General features: G+C 38.3%; 1 protein-coding gene across 1 annotated transcript in view; it reads right to left on the reverse strand.

Moving 5' to 3' along the window:
- Window positions 1–21222, reverse strand: part of dr1 (down-regulator of transcription 1) — a 29807-nt gene extending 8585 nt beyond the window's left edge. The window contains exons 1-2 of the mRNA XM_020509647.2: window positions 20677–21222; window positions 7504–7667 (exon numbers count right to left, since the gene is read on the reverse strand). Of these exons, the coding sequence (XP_020365236.1) occupies window positions 7504–7667; window positions 20677–20896 (384 nt within the window). The 5' untranslated portion in view covers window positions 20897–21222. The remainder of the gene's footprint in view (window positions 1–7503; window positions 7668–20676) is intronic.
- Window positions 21223–21537: the final 315 nt, after the last annotated feature.

Below are 21537 nucleotides of genomic sequence, written 5' to 3' on the forward strand. Positions count from 1 at the left end.
TTTCGGGCCTAGACCCTTCATCAGAAAAAAGGGTCTAGGCCCGAAACGTCAGCCTCTCTGCTCCTATGATGCTGCTTGGCCTGCTGTGTTCATCCAGCCCTGCACCTTGTTGGCCCTAAATGGAAGTGCATCACATCAAGATCTCCTACCTTAACAACGTCCGGAACATTATGACCAATATTTCAACAGTAAAATTGTACCACTGCATCTTACACGATTTAGCTGAAGATTTGTGGCTTATTTTGATGCCAGAAGTATAATTCAATTAAACAGCACAATCAAATTTGAAAGACAATCTAATAGCAATACAGCTATACCTCCATTTGAAGCAGTCCCAAATAAAGTTGAAACAAAAACAGAAATTGCTGAAAAAGCTCAGCTGGTCTGACAGCATCTGTGGAGAGAAATCAGAGTTAACATTTCTGGTTCAGAGATCCTTCCTTAGAACCCCAAGTTCTGAGGAAGGTTCACTCGACCTGAAACGTTAATGCTGACTTCTCTCTACAGATGCTGTCAGACCTGCTGAGGTTTTTCAGTAATTTCAGTTTTGTTTCTGATTTGCAGCACCCGCCTTCTTTCGGTTTTTATTTCCCAAATAACATTATTGCGTTGTAAAGTGACTGAAAAAATTACCACCCATTTAATCATTTTAAATACTGCCTGCCCTGTTATAAAATAGTTGGGAATCAGGGTACAAAAGGCTTTTTGCTCCTGCCTGCATCCTTACCAGCTAGGCTGCTTTGCCATTCTCTAGAATTTATAGATTATATTTTGCTCCCCAGCACCTTGGACATGCTTTCAGTTTAGATGTTGGTGTCTCCCCCCTCATTTTGGAACATTCCCTATCCTATAGATGACCAAAAGCACAATCCCCTAGGTCTGCACTAAGGACTCTACATATTCAATGGTGGCAGCAGCAGCGCTAGCAAAGGAGTAGCCCCATGGCCACTCTTACTCACCACAGGTGGCTGAACAGGAGACTGGTAGCTATAACCCCATGAACAGAATGGCAAAATGCTGACAGAAAATTGGTGCTGACTCCCTCAACATCTGGAGAGTCAGCACTGGCACTACAGAAAGAAATCTGTTCAGTGACTGGACAAGTACTCAAAACCAAGAGAAAATTAACAGAGGCCAAGTGGCTAGCTTGAAGGATGAAGCAAATTACTAAATGTCAGTATGAGGAAATCAAAACTTTAAAAATGTAGTCCTTTCTATTACAAATGTTTCGTGAACACAAATTGGCTGTAATGTGATTGACGAATAGGTGGACGCTGTTTGTAAAATGTGAACTTTCGCATGTGTGTGTTGGCTATTACGCAATTCCACCAACAACACTAAGCGTTGTGGTGCACAGAGGAATACAATGTTGACGTCAACACAGTCTGTGTCAACATCACATGCTCAGTTGACTTGCGTGCTTTGTTGTGAAGTGCTTTTTGAGAGGTACTCTGTAATTTTCCTTTTTTTCTTGAAAATTTTGCTGTGTTACCCGTAAATGTGGGAGGACAAAGTAAGAAGAATGTTTACAGGAAGTGTCCTGGTGATAAAATTGCGGGTAGTGAACGTAAAAGAAAGGTTGTATCACTGGAAGAGCATCTAGACGTTATAAAGCGTTTTGAACATAATGAAAGAACATGTGATGTTATTTGTGCAACAGGAAAAAAGAAGTCTACGTTACGCACCACTAGAGACAATGCCGAAAATAATAAAGCAAGCTGTATTGCTGGAACAAGCCCGAGTGCTAACAAATCTGAGAGATCATGGCCAAAGGAACTTGAGGAGATGGAGTGGCTTCTAAGTGTTGTGGATAGAAGACCAAACGAATAAGCGATCTAGGACCAGCTTTCTCACCGTAAAAGAGAAAGCCGTATCAATTTATGAAGACCTAAAGAAAAAAAAGCTGAAAATCCTGCAGATGTGCCTGCCTTTAGTGCTAGTAGTTGCTGGTTTGCTGGTTTTAAGAACCACTATGTTTTTCATAACGTAAAGATATTTGGCAAAGTTGCCAGTGCAGACGAGGAACATACGATGACATTTCCTCCCATAGTGAAAAAAAATTGATTGAGGAAGATAGTTACAACTTAGATCAAATTTTCAATTTGGATGAGACAGGTTTATACTGGAAGCGAATGCCATCAAGAAGCTACATTTCTATGAATGAAGCACACACTCCAGGCTTTAAGGCTGTAAAGGATCATATGACTTGCTGTTGGGTACCAATGCTAGTGGAGACTTAAAACTTAAGCCTGCAGTGGTGTACCACTCTGCCAACCCACAAGCCTTGAAAGGTTACCTTAAGTCTATTCTAGGTGTCTATTTTAGGTCAAGCAAAAGAGGGTGGATGACGGACAAATTTTTTCTGACCTTATTGTTGATGTTTTTAGAAATTATTGCAAGAAAAAGATTTGGATTTCAAGATTCTCCTCATCCTGGATAATGCGCTAAGCCATCCCCCCACCATTGATGCTTTCAGAAAACCCAGCAAAGTGCTATTTCTATCTCCAAACACAACCGCTCTCCTTCAACCCATGGACCAGAGTATAATAGCAACTTTTAAAGCTTATTATTTAAGGTGCACATTTAAGAGGCTGATTGCAGCTACTGAGGGGTAATAAGGACAGTGTTCTTCAATTCTGGAAGAACTTTAACATCAAGAGTGCAATTGACATTATCTTGGAGGTCTAGGGTGATGTCAGTAGGGACTGCTTGCATGCAGTTTGGCAGAAGTTTCGCCCAGATTTTATTCATGAATTTAAAGGCTTTGAACCATCAGAGGAGCTCCCAAGAATCAAAGAACATTGTGTTGCTCTTGCAAAGCGAGTTGAATTTGAAGAATGAGGACGTTGAAGAGCTGCTTGACTCCCACTGTGAAGACCACTAATCTACAACAACTTGTTGCTGAGGGGTAAACGGAAGCTGGAGATGAAGTCCAAGATGCAGCACCAGGACAGCTTTCCACTTGTCTTTTGTCTTCTATCCTGAGGGAAGTTTGAGAAGCAGCTGCAGCTCTTATAAGACAACGATTACAATGCAGAATGCAGCAGAGTAGCAGTTTGTGGAATAAGGTCTTATTTGGCACCCTATGAACAGCTTCTTTATGAAAGAAGAAAAATGACAAAGCAGCAAAAACTAGACTTTTTTAAGCCAACCCCCAAGGAACAGTCAGAAGACAATGAATCACAGCCATTCACTTCTGGATTGACTATATTTCGTCCTAACCCTGCAACCACAACTGCACCTGAAGGAGGACAAGGTGGTGATGATGATGACGACGACGACGACGACGACAATGAACCTCAGCCCATCTTAACAACTCAGCAACCTCAAAACCACCCGCTTGCCCCATCAAGTATCTTTAAAAAATTTGAAGATAAAAGTGTTAAATTTACTGAATTATTTCATTATTAGATATGAATTTAAAATTAATTTAAACTGTGCTATCCTTTGTGTTAGGCTAACTACAAAATTGTTTCAACTTTGTGTAATATTTTTGGTGCCTATTTTTTCCAAAAGCCCTGTTATTTTTGTTGTGTAACTTTCTAACGCACAAGGTCACACAACAGCATAACTTCATGTTGTAGCAGAAAGGACTGTATGTCTACTATATATCAGGCATTATGGTATAACTTTATTTTACAGTAATCAGGAGAAAAACATCTCAACTGTGATTCTTTGTTACATAACAAGGACTGTACAAGACTTATTTGCACTGCTTTGTTTATATTGCATGTCTATGTTAGTTATTGGGTCTGAAAATCCACGGTTGAAAATGCAATTTCTGGTATTATTTACATTTAAAAGGGAGACTTGCTTTGATGCAAATAGTTTTCAGTGAAGCATTAGCTTCCAGGAACATATCTACAAGTTCAAATGAATGTCGTATAATGGGAAAAAAATAGAGAAAACAGCTTTTGGAAAGGATTTTGGCACAGCATCGTGTACTTGGAAAGCACAGAATCCGAAAACTGAGAAAAAGACAGAAAATATTCGAAACAAATAAGAACAGAAATTGCTGGAGAAACTCAGGTCCAGCAATATCTGTAGAGAGGAACCAGACAGCTGTAGGAATTCCAAACTTAGTTAAATGAACTTGTTCACACATGTATCTGGAATCCAGATTAAGTAATATCACATTTTCCAATCAATTCAAACGAAGTAGAAATTGTTCTTTTGACATGTAAAATATTAATTGTTGTACTGGTGATTAATATATCACAGTATCTATTGATTGCCTACTACTTAAAAAGGAGAGAGAGAGAAAGTGGTATCATAGACCAGTCAGCCTGACATTAGTAATGGACAAAAATGCTAGAGTCCATTATAAAAGATTTAATAGCAGAGCAATTGGAAAACAACGACAGGATCAGACAGTGAGCATGGATTTATGCAAGGGAAATATTGCTTAACAATTCAATTGGATTATTTTCAGGAATGTAGAGTTGATCATTTGGAGCCAGTGGATGTGGCTTGACTTGGACCTTCAGAAGGCTTTCAAGAAGGTTCCACATAAAAAAAGATTAGGAACAAAATTAAAATGTATGGGATTGTTGTAGTTGTACAGAAATGAATAGAGATCAGGTTGGTAGACAGGAAATACTAGAAAAAAAAATCTTTTCTTCCCCGAGCGGAGGCAGCACATAAAGGGATACTGCCGAGATTAGTGCTTGGACCCCAGCTATTCACGATATATATTAATAGTTTAGATGGGGGAACTAAATGTAATATCTCCAAGTTTGCAGATGACACAAAGCTAGGTGGGAGGAAGACCTGTGACGGAGATGCTTCAATGGTTGAATAAGCAGGCAAAGGCATGGCAGATGAAGTATGGTGTGGATAAATGTGAGGCTATCCACTTTGGTAGCAAAAACAGGAAGGTAGATTCACTGCAAGAAAGAATGTAGGTCCAGCAGGCAGTGAAGACAAATGGTATATTGGCCATCATAGCAAGGGAATTTGAGTAGTAAATAGACAGCATAAGAATATCACCCAAAAATAAAGTGGTTAGAATATATTTTCTATATACTTGGGTGATTAGTACATCGAATGTTTTTAGGAAGTGCATAAAGCAGGTAGTTTTTAAAGGAACAAGTGACTAAATATTTTAAAATATAAAAGGTCGTGGAGAAAGCATACAGAATGGCATGGAGCACCAATCCAGGCACCTATACACCTTCAACAATGTCTTCGTATTATTTTTATACAACACTTACAAGGCAGGTTTTATGCAAAGGGTCGGAGGTGCCTGGAACAGACTTCCAGGGGAGATGGCAGAAGTCGGCATGATAGCAATATTTAACAGGCATTGAGACAGACAAGTGAACAGGCTGGGAATAAGGCATATGGATCATATGCAGGCAGATGGGATTAGTTTAGAATGGCATCATGGTTAGCATAGACATGATGGGCCAAAGGACTGTACCTGTGCTGTATTGTTCTATGTTTTATGTACAGGAGCAGACATGTCTTGCTGCAATTGTACAGGGCCTTAGTGAGACCACACCCGAACTTGTGTGTACGGTTGGTCTCATTTATGAGGGTAGATGTTCTGGTTATGGAGGAAGTGCAACACAAGTTTATCAAACTGGTTCCTGGGTTGGCAGGACTGATGTATGGAAAGAGACTGGATCAGATTGGACTATATTCACTGTAGTTTAGATGAGTGACGGGGCCGGGGGGAGGGAGCCTGTGCTGTGGAGATTGCACAGAACCCGATAAAATTCTAACAGGTCTGGACAGGGTAAACATGGGAAGGATGTTCCCATTTGTCAGGGAGTCCAGAACCAGGAGTCACAGACTAAGGATATGAGACAGGCCATTTAGAACTGAAATGAGGAATTATTTTTAAAGCAAGAGTGATGAGCTTGTGGAATTCTCTGTCACAGGAAGTGGCTCAGACCAAAAAATTGAATATTTTCAAGAAGATGTTAGATACAGTTCTCAGGGCTAAGGGGCTCAAAAGGTATGGGGAGAAAGTGGGAATACGGTACTGATTTGGATGATTAGTCATGATCATATTGAATGGCTGAGTAGGCTCGAAGGGCCAAATGGCCTATTCCTCCTCCTATTTTCTATGTTTCTATATGACACATTTAGAAGTAAGAATTAATGTCAAAACCTAAAATTATGTCAAATGCTGAAACAACTTCAGCAGTATTCGTTCAGTGATGTGGCCAAGATAAACAAAGCATGGGTTATTCTACCCTACTTAAAAGAAGCTTTCACAGTAATGCCATGAAACAAACTACATTGTGGATGCCTGTAAACAACAATTTGCATCACAATAGAAGTGACCATGTCTCAATTTATTTGGATACAAGCTGCATAAAAGTGGTACTGATCATAAAGTAGACTCCACAGGGAGAGATACCTTCCTCACTATTTTGCTAGGGAAAGCTACAAAAGTGAAGATGATATTTTTCCCAGGTACGGCTGGGGGAAAATCCAAGTCCAATCCTCCAATCCATTTTAAGAGAATACAGAATCAATGAACTACAAGAATAGGCAATTAATACTTCAAGTTTAGCTTGAATTCGTTAATTATTTTGTTACTCTTTTCTCCGGAACATGTGCATTTTTTCTTTACTGTGATCAGAACCTAAAGTATTCCAGATTAGTCTGGTAACTGCATTATAAAGTCAGAGATTAAACTCTTTGAAATCATGTTTTTTAAATAGCCACTCAATGACATTACCTAGACATGTCCCTGACCTGAAATATTTATCATTTCTCTCTGAACAGACACTGCCTGACCTGCTGAGTGTTTCCAATATTTTCTGTCTTCTTTTCAGATTTCCAACATCTGCACTTCTCTACTTTTGAATGAAGGCAGTAAGCCTACTTTAAATCCTAGAGCCGGAGAATCTCTTGTACTAAATCTATACGACGCATTCCACACCTACAATCAACTCTCTTCAGTCTGAAGTTGTTTACTTCAAATTGAAATCATTCCATTAACATGACGTAACAACAACTAAATAATTCAACTATTTGCTAAAGCAAAACTGACTTTGAATTAAGGCATTCATTTTTCATCCAGTTATGTACTACTTTATTATTACTTCAAATTTAATCTCTCAAGCTACATAAGTGATCTGAATCCCCTTACTAGTCATTATCCCAACTCCCAATCACCCAGTCTACCTTAGCATCCTGGAATCTGACCAGCAGAAATGGCTATCACATCATATTTGCTTGTCTAGATTAGAAACACCAGAGAGCTAAGCAATTAACCTAGTAGAATTCCAATGAAAACCTCGCTCTCTAACAGTCACCTAACAACAGTGGTCCAGACATATTATTTAATGTCAATCAATTAAATATTTGAATAATGCTTAAAGGCAGATCTTCTGCTGAAAAATTGTCATAAACAGTTAATTCAGCAAAAAGTTAACAAGGAAACTGCAGAAGCTGATTGTTACCGCAACACTTTGGAACGTTTTTAGAAAAAACAGATAACTATTTAATGTCCATATACAACTTGTCTTCAAATCCACTACTTACTTTTGCAAATAGCTCCTGTTGTTGGCGCAACAGTTCTTCTTCTGGTATGCCAAGGTTTTCAAGACGTGAACTTGCTTTTCTCCTCTTTAGTGCCACTGTTTTACACTCTTGCAGGACTTCCTTTACTTCACTAATGTAAGAGCAAAATCCAAGACTCTCCAGGGCTTTAAAAAAAACAGAAAACAATTACCATATTAGAATTTGCATTTATTGTACCAGATATTTTCCAGTGAAAAGTAACTACCAAAGGAAAGAAATCTTAAGTACCTGGACTTGTATAACAAATAACATAGGATCCACACCCAACATAATCAGTTTCTTTATGTTATGTTGGCCACCCTGGTGCACATTTACAGAGTTCTAATGTTTCAGCCAATCGTCTCATGGACATTAGTTTCTCTTCAACATGATCAAAGGACTTAACATTTGTAAGCTTTGTTCCTGAGGATTTTACTTCCGTTTGAAAATTAGCAATTTCATCTTTTTATATTGGTATCCAACAAAATTAAGGTTAATCCCAAATCTAACTAATGAAATATTGATGCAAATTAACAAAACTTTAATGACATGATACATCAACTCTCTATGGATAGTGCCAGACTTGGTGAGTATTTTTAAGATGGGTCTAGAGGACAAGCAAGTGAGAACTGCAGGCTCATTACTGATGACTGGTGTCTGAAAAAGATGGGGACAGCTGTTACGAAATGAAATTCTTGAACCCAATCTCAGGTCTGCTAGGCTGTAAAGTGTAGCAGATTGAGGATAAAGCAGCTGGAGCTGGAAAATGGGACTGGCAATAAAATTAACGGGTGTAAAGATACATATATTTATTTCCTTTGATTTTGGACTCTGAACTAAAAAAGATACTGCTTTAAACCAAGATGACAAAATAAAGAGATGGCTGCAGTTTTTAAAAAAACCAGGTTTACTTGAACACAATAGTGTATTTTCCTGGAAGAATCAGTGTAGAAGTTGATAACAAAAAACCAGCAGCTTCTGAAATAATGGCAAGTGCTTGACAAAAACATTCTGATTGGCCCCTGATCATAGCTTTGGGGGCTAATACAAAAGAGACCCATCCAACCTAAAAAGGCTTAAAAAAATGTTTCTCTCTCATTTGTGGAGACACCAGAAATTCTCCAGTAACAGCTAGTTCTCTTCCACTCACCTTTTTCTCCAAATCCCCAGTTGAAGATTTAAAGAACTTTTTTTCAAAGACAGTGAAAGGATAAATTCTCAACCAGTGAATGAAAGAGTGCATCGGTATGCAAACAACCTGTGTCAACAGCAAAGAACCAAAAGGAATTGGTAGAAACCAAAAGAAACAACTCGGCAAATCCTGTGGTGCAGAGTGGGGCTTATGAACTGTGTTTCCCTGATTTTTTTTGTTTTCTTTTACCATCCTTAATATACATGTTTTGTTTGTCTTTGTGTGTCTGTCTGTTTGTGCTGGGGTGGGAATTTAAGGAGGATAGAGTTTACACTGTAGATGTCCAATTAAAAATTCATATTTCCTAACTGCCACTGGTTAAAGCTGATTTATTTGTAATGAAGTTATTTTCTTGTAAGTACAGAAACCTGGTTAGTGTTTTCTTTTAACCAAAGTTCAGTCACGTAAATTGGAGACTTTGGATAGATTGATTCAATCTTTTCACATCTGAGACAATTCTGGGAAGAGTGGGGCTCAATTTCCAGCACATTAACCCAATGAGTCGTGTCACATGCAACCATGAAGCTTAGAGTTATCTTTGTGTACTGAGTAGAGGTGTTCTACAAAGATGTTACCTGGTGTTAGCTCCTCCCAATGTTGAGGAATCAGCATTATAAGCAGCTTAAGTAAAACAATTTGTCTCAAAGGAGTATTTAAAGGTGCAGTAATAGCATAAGAAAATTTGCAACTAAAAATAACTGAAGTGTTGAGAGAATTTTACACCTAAAGCTCTCCACATTGTTGATGGAGGAATTCTTGATCTAGTCATAATTTTTAACTCTGTTCCAATAGGATTCTCATGGTTTGGAGTGGCAGAAATGATGACAATGGCAGCATTAATAAAACGTAATTCTACTTTAAATCTATTAAATTCTACCAAATTTTTACTTTGAATTCCGGATGCTATCTTTACTTCTGGTCAGTTGCTAACAACCATTTTAGTTATTCTCAGCTCACATATAGCAAGCCTGAAATAAATACCAGCAAATTACCAAATTTACCAGCCAGTGGCTTTATAATTTAACAATCCAACACTTTTAGATTACAAAGAAAAACACAAGCTTTATACATATACAATCTATTTCTCTTCTCATTTAACAGCTTACTTTTTCTATTACAATACTTCTAATCACTTATTCAAGAACTTACCGGTTTCTTGGGTCTCTCTTCTGGAAGTGAGAAATTGGCCTATATTGCTTCAAAGAAACCCTAATGTTTGGCTTTTCAACCAATTTAGGCTAATATTTTGGAGGAACATCCATAGCTTCTGATGGAGGAGGAAAAGTAATCTTGTCCTCAAATTAAACTGGCTATGATTTTAATTCCAGAAGATGTTAATAATTCAAGTCTTGCAATGTAAAACTGTTTGATTTGTCTTCATTAAAATAAAGTTCAGTAATATTTGGTAACATTGTCGTCAATTTCCAAAACCTCTCAACTATTTAAAACAAAAATGCTACTTTGGGTAATTCTGACAAAGAACACAGTATTGCCAGAAAGTATATTATACATGGGCGAGGTCACAATGTTGAACAACAAAAGTAGTTGGCAACATCTGCAACAAAACAATATTCATTTGGGTTATGAGAAACTGTTGGTATACACTTGTGATAACGTTCACATAAATGTTACCACATACTACCTTAACATGTATTCACCAAAAGTTAGATATTATAGATAATACCAAATTCAAAAAGTCACATTGGAATTGAAGAAACAGACTCTACACAGCCTGTTACATCTTTGCAGTCAGATTTTTAAAGCAGCAACAATAAAATCTACACCATTGTTTAGTGCCACTGTAACTCAATCATTTCACACAGACTCCACTGCTCACCCTATTCACTGTGATTGCAACTCAAGAACTGCTTCATCTCCAACACTGCTTATCTCCACTTGTGTGATATTGTCCATTCCTGCCCCTGCCCTGCCCATACTCTTTCCTGCCAAAACCCTCATTCATGTGTTTGTTACTATTAAATTTGACTATTCCAATATTTACATTGCCGACCTCTCATCTTTCACCCTCCAAAGGGTGAACACTCAAAAACTCATATCAAGCCTTGTTCAGCCATCACAGAGTGCTCCTGGTCCACAACATCTGCTCTAAAATTCGCATCTTTCTTTTCAAATCAATCTGTGCCCTTTGCTTTCCAAATCAGCTCCAATTCCATCATCTGCCCTGATCTCTGGGGCCTCTGGCACATTGCAATTTTAGGAAGCTGTGCCCTCAACTTAATAGGCCATTGGCCCTGGAATATCCTCTTTATACCTATCCACGTTTCCACCTCTCTCTCTTCCTTTAAAATGCTCAAAACTCACCCCTTTAGCACAGTTTTTAACCACCTGTTCCAATCTCATATCGCTCTGTATCCAGCTTTGCTTGGCAACGCTCCTGAGAGTTCCTTGGGATGCTTTACTATGTTAAAGGAGCTTTATAAATCTAAGTTGTTACTATTGCTACCTCATGTACAAGATGAAACAGCAAGGAGTGGGAACATTGAAAAGCAGAGAAAAAGCACAGAAGCTAAAACTAAAGGTTTGTAAAAGAAGCGATTTCTTTAAGTTCAGGGAAAGAAGTGGTTGTGAGAGGGAATATTATAGGCAAACAGCACTGGGACTGAATGGTCAACCTCTGATAAGAGAACTTGCAACTGTCTGTCGTAAAGTACTTCATGTTTTTTGTAGGCAAACATGGCAGGTAATATTCAAACGGTAAAGACACAAACAACAACTAGATAAACGTCCAATTCATTTGCTTTAATGATACAGTTTGAGGGAATCAACGTTGGCAGAGATACCAGATGAACTCCCCTGCTCTTTCTAAACAAATATATCCGAGAAGGCAACTGCAGCCTCAGTTCAATATCTCAGCTAAAAGCCAACACCCGACTGGACAGTACTAATAGTGCTGCACTAAGTACCATGAAAGTCTCAGAACCAGTAATCAGGGAACATCCGAATGCAGGTGACTGTGCCCTAGGTGACCACAATAAAGACAGCATCCAGAACATAGAAAACAAATCCAAGTGGTGGCAAACAGATGGGATTTCAAATAATTATCTCTAAGACCAAGATTATGTTTCAGTCAGTACAAGGTTGTAAAAAAAATTCTCATACCTCCGTAGTATTCTTTCTAGGAATGTTACTAATGATGAATATCCCAATGTATGCATCCAAAAAGCAGGTTCTATTTACAGCTAACACCAGTATTAAGCTGAAGACCGTAGTTAAACTCTACTAGGCCAGTGTCCTTATCACTCTGGTGTACAGTACAGAATCCTGGATTTGCTACAGGCACGACATTAAAGCTCTGGAACACACAAATACACTTGAGGTCCAATATGAGAATGTGACATAGGGCAAAATGACAAGCAATGATGTCTTTAATTGTGACAACTGAAAGAAATGCGGATGCTGTAAATCAGAAACAAAAACAGAAATTGCAGGTCTGGCAGCACCTGTGGAGAAAAATCAGAGTTAACGTTTTGGGTCAAGGGACCCTTCCTCAGAACTGATGGTAGCTAGGAAAGCATCAGTTTATATGGAGAAGATAGGGTGAGAGGATGGGTTAGGGAGTAAACAATAGGTGGGGCTAAAGCCCAAACAGAGAAAAGAACAGTTGGACAGACAAAGGAGTGAACAACAATCTAGCTAGGAGGGTGAATAGCTATTAATGGGGACTGTTAGTGGCTAACAATGTTCGTTGTGTAGGTCTTTAAATATGCCAGGTTCAATAACATGGAGACCACCCTCTAGAAAATTTAACTTAGATGGGCAGGCCATGTATTTCACATATATAACTACAGAATTTCCAAATGGATCTTCTGTACAAAACTGTCTTCACATAAATGACAAAGTGATCAGTATGTAAAAAAAAGAAGAACACCCTAAAAAAAAGGCCTACAAACTTCTGCATTGCAGCCCACCTCTCTTGGAAAGACATTGCAGCCCACCGTAAACCATATGGAGTCTAGCATTGAAACGTATTTTGTGGACTACATCAAACTCACAAAATTCAATGCGCCATGCAGAAGGTCAAAACTGATGCACTTGCTGAACTTTCCTCAAACACCAATATAATCTAGGTGTGGCAATCTCACACAGTCTCTAGAGCAACGACAAAGACAACGAAACTCATTAACAGCCATGTGATACTCAAATTATGACAACCTTAGGCTATGCACCCCCATAGGTGAAATAGAGTTTTAGATGAAGAGGGTGCTACCTGTGCAAAAATGAATAGTTAGAGAAAAATGGTTCAGATCGATAAAATGAAGACAGGGAGAACGTGGTCAAGACAATGATACTATCAGTTCATTCTCTGGGCACAGGACGGTTAGGAGAGAACATATGCTCTGTATTCCTCCTCAACTTAAATTGAGCAACTAAGTTGACTTTCCTTTGTGTTATCAGGAGCTGCATTTCCAGACATCTGATTGAAGCTGTCTTGTTGGCAGGTCTCCAAAGTCCGTGCAATACAAATATTGGAATTCCAAGCAGTCAATTATAATGGCCCAGAGTTTATGGTCAGTGGCGAGAAAAGGCTGTTCAATGCTAACCTCAAAGAAAACCTTGCTAGGAGATTTGGCGACGCATGTGATGAAACTTTCGATCTCTTCATGCACACAAGATTGTAACTTATTCAATAAGGCTTCCAAATTCGTGTTGTCCAATAAGCCACTCACATTAAATAATTCTGACAAAGATGAAGGTATAAGTCTTTAAAAATCAATTTTATTTTTAAAAAAAAATCTTTTAAAATACTGATTAATTAATCACAATGGAGATACTTAATATTTCAGAAACTGATCAATTGATCTGCTCTAGTTATTAATGATATCATTAAAAGCCCAGCTATACCCCAATAAACAACGCTTCACTTTTAATGAGGTTTCTAATGATGTGAGCGCATAAAGGTGTGGTTCTCAAATTTATTCACTTCACTATCTGCCAGTAATGGGTAGGTCCACAATACTTTCTTTGGCAGAGCAATGAATGACATATCACAATTTTAGAATTCCCATGTTATTCTGCATTTGCACCAAATCCTTAAGCTACAAAATTAGAAGGGTAAAAGTGGTAAAATAGCAACTGCTCATTTTCAGTGGCCCTGGGCCAATGTTACATTCTGTTGCAAATTTGACAAGAAATTGTGATGGCGCATCAAGAACAAAATTTCACTTAGGAAGAGTTCACAATCAGAAATTTAATTGTGTTTCCAGTTAAGTAAAGATAAATAAATACAGAAAACAGTGAAGTGTCCAGTGAATACAGATTCAATGTTGGAATCAAACAGCATTATCACTGCCTATTAAAACTAACATCAGATCAAATTAGCAACACATCGGTTTGTTTGCACTAAAAAACATCAGGCCAAGTGCAAATCTACTGTTACATAGATTTACTGCATCAGCATTATTCAGCTAAACATTATAAAGAATCTGGCAGGAGTTTATTGTGATTTAGAAGAGCAGAACTTAGCCTGAGAAAAGAACAAAGCCTTCTATAGTTACTGCTTTGTATACTACTAAATGAGATACCCACACTATACTGTGCTAATACAGCAAATATAATCATCAATTCTGCAATTCAATGTGTGAAAGTACCTGCAGAAGTAGTGTTTAAACTAAGGAAGTTAAGTCAGCTTAGAAACAATGCAAAAATAAAGTGAGGGCACATCAAATAAACGTTTAAAATTAAGGCTGCAAACATAGTTTGGCCCCCAATCATATACGCAGAAAATAAAAAATATTGCACTTGCAGGTCTGAATTTAATTGACACCCTCAGCCACGGTCTGTTACACCTAACAAAATGAATACTGCTGACAAGTTCAAAAGATAGCACCACAGAAAATAATTCTGGAAGGAGCAGAACGCACTAAATTATCTGACAAAAAAGGGCGGCTATAAGTATTCTGCATACATTTAAAATCAAACAAGAATTTATTTGATTAAACCAACCAAGTGTACTTTTATTTTACTTATATTTGTATTTCAATGTAATTGTCCCCATCAACATCTATAATTTGTACGCCTCCATCATTATTAATTTGTAAGTATTTAATCAACTTGTTCAGACATGTTACAACACTCCTGTGACAGGTAGGATGTGAACTCCAATTTGTTGGCCCAGAGGCAGGGACACTGTGCCACAAGAACTCTTAGGATTAATATACACAGTGTATTTAAATGGATGTCAAGTAAAGGTAGGGATATATTGAACTACCTAGTGGATATTTAAATTTTGGCCAGTAAAATTAAAATTAAATCAAACAGCCTCACGTCTGTTTATGTCAATTTCAAGTCTACTGCTAAAAGCATTTATTGCACCTAATTTAATTAAGGCAAGGATGGTCCGAAAAGTGCATTTGAATGATTCCATATTTCTAAATTTTCTTTTACCTTTCCAGCCTTCCCTTTCTGATATTCAGCTGGAAAGAAAGCTCACTGTGACAAAGCCATGTTACTTTCTACATGTGGTGCTACATTTCAGAAGCTTGCAATACTTGGGAAATAAGTGAAGTGCCTCCACTACAGCCTACATTTTGTCTATCAAACATCCAACGAAATCATCATTCCTGTCATATTATTTAACAAGACAAAGAACAAGAAATGCAATATCCAAATGTAAGATGGCAAAAGAAACTAATCAGCTAATCATACTAAATTTAATAATCAAATCCTTTAATAGTGCAAAGGAAAACAGTTAACTATCACAAATACGAGTAGTAAATCTCAAATTTAAACACTTCACTTCAACAGTAGCTGGATGTGGAGACATTCACTGTATCCACTCTCTACCAACCTCAAGCCATCAGAAAACAGTGTTTTAGCAACTAACAAAGTTGTAAACAATTTATGTATTTCTGTTTGCTTGTACATGTGGGTGTGTGAACAGCAACAACACCTACTTTCAAAAGCATGCACCTATAATGACAGAAAATCATGAACAAAGTTAGTGCAATCACTTGAGTTGAGATGGCTAGCTACTCTGTGATACACAGCAAAGTCTCGTTCATGGGGATGTGCTACCGGAGAACAATGCAACCAATTATTATTTTTGCAAACAGTGAACATTTCAGTACTATATGTGACATATACACAGCACACATTTTTACATCAGAAAGTATTTTTTTCCTTTGAGCTATGGATAAGCAAAAAATAGATCCACAGTCAGCATTCAGGTGTACAGTAAATGTTGCAAGATAAGCAAATTCACAAAGAGCAAACTTGCAAATGGCAGAACATTACCATTCAGCATATTGTAAGTTCCAAGTAAGTTTAATTCCAATTTATAGTCACTTAATTGTATCGTTAATATTTCACATGAACAAACAAGGATTTTAAACCAAAGAAAAAAACCTCAAGTTTGCTTAATTCAAGAACACATGCAAAGCCATGGACTCTAGTTTCGAAAACCCAGCTACATAATAAAATATTAGAAGTTCTAATGCAAATAGAAATAGGAAAGAATAGAAAAAAGGAACAGAAAATGTCATTGCTACCCATGTGCCAGCTCAAGTGCTCAAAAAAGTAGCAAACTGCCTCTTAACATATTTTGCATTACCTCCAGGCTTCACAGCATGAGCAAAATAGCAGAAATACAGAATTGTTACGAGGCTTCAGTATTTACCAGAGACAGGATGGAAATTAAAATTTAAAAAAAAGACAAAATAAAAAGGCATTAATTGATAAATTGATCAAACTTAGAGGATAAAACCTCTAGTCCAGATGGAATGCATTCAATGTCCAAATTTTTTTCCTGAAACATTGATCCAGCCCTAGCTGGAGTATTGTCACAATGCTCTGTAAAATGGTGAACTCTACCATTCAAGCTGGACATTCAAGATCCTGTATGTTCTCTTTGCTTATGACACCTTCAACAATCAATACCAGCACATTTTCAAATGCTCTTCCTATATCAAAACACGTGCTCCAGGTGCAGTCCAATAATGTTGCTGTATTTCTGAAGCATAGCTGACTCTTTTCCCGTTTGTATTGCATTAGCTAGATCTAAAAGACAACATTCTATTAGCCATTTTATTATACGTACATTTTAAGGCCACCACAAGTCTCTGGACTGAATTATTTCTGCATTCATTTTTAGAAATAACTTAATAAAAAGGAAAATGATGCAGAGAGGTGGAGGAAGGCAGTTTCAGACCTCCTGGCCTGAATAAATAATGAGGCAGTGCAGCCATCAATGGTGGCATTACTAAAACTGAGAATGTTCGAGAATCCAGAATTTAACAAGCGCTGATATCTCAGGAGGTTGTAGAGTAGATTACAGATAGGGATGGGTGATGGCCTGGAAGGTTTTGAGAACAGAGGTGAGCGTTCTAAAAAATAAATTCCTTACCTAGGAACAAAAGTAGATTCCCCCACATAATAAGTCTATAAGATATAGCAGATGCAGGCCATTCAACTCATTGAGTCTGCTCCACCATCAAATAAGATCTTGTCTGATCAGGTAATCCTCAACTCCACTTTCCTGCCTCTTCCTCATAATCATTGATTCCCTTCTGGTAGCTAAATGGAACCCAGTGATAGTTAAGACACGGGTAGCAGTTTTAATGATGACTCAAGTTCACAGACTATATAATATGGTAGGTCAGCCAGAGGTGCATTAGAATAGCCAAGTCTAGAGTGTATTAGACAGGGGTAAATACAGGCAATGTTACAATGGCAGAAATAGATGTAATAATGATACTATATATTTACTCTGGCTAAGATGCCTTTCCTTCCCATCAAATGCAAATATAGACATCAACATCTCGCACAATGAGCAATGAAATGTCAGATTACGCAGGTAACAATTCTACCACAAAGAAATAAAAATGAACCCACACTCAGGGAAGAGGTCCAGTGAACAAAGCCATGTGAGGTTCAACTTGAATTGATCATGCTTCATATAAAACCCTGGGAAAAGCACACATTTAATGTTTCACCATTAGCAATACAGCCAGAAGAGGAAATGTATCACAGTTTCAGGCTAAATAATTATAATGAAACATGGTTTTCCTTTGGTCCTGGGGCAGTAAAGAAATATGGACTGAATTATCTATTTCAACTCCCCAAAAGAGTCTTTCAGCGCGTAGTACTAACAAATAATTTTACAAGTTTTTTGCTATGAAGCTTGAATTTGGCTTTCCATGTATTTAATTCTAAGATTACTGAGATCACTTACACAAATTTGACAGCCATATTTCTAATCCATGGCCATTCACCATCACTCCTGTTACCAGAACTACATACAAAAACTCACTGCTGGCAAGTATTTAAAAAATATACAGGCCCATTGGTTTGCAATGCTCCATGCACATTACATAATTAGATATGCTGAATATGCCATTGCACATGCAGCTGAGCGGATTTATTTATCCCAAATGAACTGGAATGTGGATTTCACGTGCAGGCGATATATATTGTCCTTAGCAACAACTGGTATTTTTGTCGAAAGTAGTTTAATGTTGACTTCAAATTGCTGCATGACAGGCTTTTGTTTTAAAAGCAAACAAAAACTACAGAGTACTTGTGCAGCTATAAGACTGGAAAATCCCAGTTACATTTATCATTTTCTGCTCAGGAAATAATTAGTCTAATTTTGGTATCGATGCTATTACTAATGCATTCAACATCTGATTTCCAGTTGCCCTCAGTTGCCCAATCAAATATTTCATCATTTTTTAAAACTTGCCTTTTAGAATCAAACCATTAGGCAGTTTTTCTTAAAAACCTACCCAAACTTTGTTTTCATCACAAACGAACGCTGCATTTGCTCACACCGTATCTTTCTACAGGGCGATTTCCACGGTCTTTGGTATATTCAACAACTTTCAGCTTAAAAGCAGCTGAAAAAGAAACAGTCTGTGAAAAACACATAATCGGCTCTTCGGTTGTGCTCATATGCACAATGGGAACCTTAAGCTGGCTTCAAAGGTTAAATGTTTAAAGATGCACTAAAAATAGTGAGCAATCATTTTTGGGTTTTTACCTTAAAAAAAAGATGTTTCTACATTTACTCACTAACACAAAGGGAACTTAATAAAAGATGAATACATCCCATTACATAGTCTAGATAAGAGCCTAACAGTTCTACAGCAACAAACCAGAGTTAAGTAATAACAAAATCTTAATCAATATTCAGTGTGTAAATATTGCCTGAGGCAATAGTGAAGAGAGAAAATGGCTGACAACTAATTCACATTTGTCACTAAGCAACATTGCTGGCATCTGTCCAGCTGAATAGCTTACATCTTGTGTAAATTATAAGTCTAAAGGCAAGTGATAAATTTGGAGGATGCAACGGTAGCTTGGCCTAAAGGAAAAACTGCCTGAGTCCAAACTAACTTCCCTGGTTTTTGTTTACTCACACATTTCTTATTTTATGCAATCACCCAAAGAAAGGGTGGAGTCCCAGGGCAATTGCTTTGATTGAAGCCAACATTTAAAAAGGATGCAAACAGGGTCAATCCACAACTGCAAGAGTCAGTAGGGTTTTTCGCAAACTCTTTTGATTTACATGTCGTCCAAAATAGACATTGGCACCTAGTCAGTTATAAAACCAGTCAGCTAATGGCACTTTAAGGCCAGGAAACGTGCCACATTGATGGTCTGCCTGCAGGAAGAAATGAACCAGTCTATTAGTAGTGAGCTCTGATTTGAATTTTTCACAGGATACAAAAAATTAATTCATCTAATTAATCATAATAAGTTGTACTTAACTGTGTAATTATTCAATTCAGGCCAATATTATTCTAAAAATGACCCTAAATGTAAACACAAGCTTTCTTGCAGTATTCTATGCAAGTCATATCTGTAGTCTGAAAAATATAATCGGGCAAATTCTGGCTTGATTGTATATTAAACCTCAAAACATTTATCGAACTGACAAGTGTAAACATTCCATTCTAACTTCTCCTGAATCTGGCCAATTTGACATATTGGCATTTACGGCAATATTTATAAAAACGTAACTATAATTCATGTGAATACTGATAAACCAGAGAAGGAGCATCTCCAAAAGACCAGCTCATATTATCTAAGTTAGCTTGAACGTTTCATAACTACTTCTACTGCAACAAAATGTACCTAGCATTTATAAAGAATTGACCACTGGAGCTGCAAATGAACATGTGGTTAATAAGCATATATAATTTCAGTGAATGGCAGAGAATATTCAATAACAATTCTATATTGGAATTGGGGTGATCACAATTTAGAAAAAAAATACAACTTAATGATCATTGTTTTAATATTCACTTTTTCAATAGCACATAAAGCAATTTCTGTACAAGTAAATTGAGTGGAGTTATCCAGACGGCTGGAAACAACTCAATTACCTCCACCATTCACATCCATAAAAAGATTTTAAAACCTTTTCACAAACAACAAAGTCTCGTCGCTAACAAAAACAGAAATTGCTGGAAATGCTCAGCAGCTCTGGCAGCATCTATGGAGGAGAGTCAGACTTAACGTTCTGGGTCCAATGATCCTTCTTTAGATATTGAGTTTTTCCGGCAATTTCTGCTTTTGTTTCTGATTTCAAGCATCCGCAGTTCTTTCGGTTTTTTTTGTTTAAAGTCGTGTTACGGTCTGTCATTTGAATAAGGTTCACCACACTCTTAAAAAAATCGCATTCTCGGAATTATCCATCTTGATAACGATGAAATCTAAAATGTTACTTAAGTTGCCCAATTCGCAAATGCGCAAAAACACAGAACTGCTTTCATTATCAACTTCTAGCCCGCTACCTACTCTCAAGGCTGCTGCGGGGTAATTAGGATTTATGAAAATAATTTCCCTCCCGAGTGACAAAGTGGGTTGAGGTGACTGTTCCTATCTGAGAGACCAAAACGACAAGTGAATAAATGAACCTTGCGTGAAACACGTGTCCAGGGCTCTGTCCCTTCCACTTTTGTCACCACGACCACCCACCGGGGCCCTGCCCTTGCCCTCACCTTGGATAACGTGCTCTGGGGAGATGGTCTTCTTCTCCGACTTGTTGCAGATCTCGTTGGCCTCGGAGGAGATGAGATGAATGAATTCGGTGCAACAGCTCACCACCAGCTCCCGGGCTTCGTTAGCCACCCGTACGTTAGGCAGCGTCTCTTTGATCATTTTATTGATGGCCGCCCGGGGGATTGTCAGATCGTCGTCGTTGCCGGACGCCGAAGCCATGGCTCGAGGAAGTATTTCAGAAGTAAAGAGCCTTCTTTGGATTAAAAAAGATCCTTACACCAAACCCCCCCCCCCCCCCCCCCCCCCAGTTTATGATTTAAACTCCCTCTTCCTCCTCCTCCTCCTCCAAAGGATCCCTCTCTGTCTCCTCCGATCCCACCAATGCGATCCTCGGAAGCTCTCGTTAAATCCCCGAGTATCCAGGCCCCCAAACCATACAGCCCCAGTCACCGAATCAAGCTCCTTGTCTGTCCCACACTCACTCCCCTTCTGCCGGCCACGGCGCCATCTTGGATCGGCCACCGGAAACCATCCGCGAAGCCGGGGCGTACCGCACTTCTGGCGTCCCTGCCCCGCCCACCGACCCGACCTTCATGAGGCCCCCCAGCGGCAGCAGCCGGAATTCCTCCTCTTGGGAGATCGCCGCATTCAGGTCCCACTCGTCCCATCTTTAGTCATTTCAGGTGCCAGCCCCAACTCAGGAGAATATGTCTTTCTTTTTAACCTCCGAGTCCACAAGGTTGTGAGTTCCTACCACGTCTCCACAGACCAAGGTACAAAGATAAAGCAATAAGCTGCGGATGCTGGAGAGCTGAAATGCATAAAAACACAAGTTGCTGGAGGAAGCTCAGCGGGTGTAG

The sequence above is a fragment of the Rhincodon typus genome, chromosome 10 (assembly GCF_021869965.1).
Source record: "Rhincodon typus isolate 14 chromosome 10, sRhiTyp1.1, whole genome shotgun sequence".
NCBI classification, from domain to species: Eukaryota; Metazoa; Chordata; class Chondrichthyes; order Orectolobiformes; family Rhincodontidae; genus Rhincodon; species Rhincodon typus.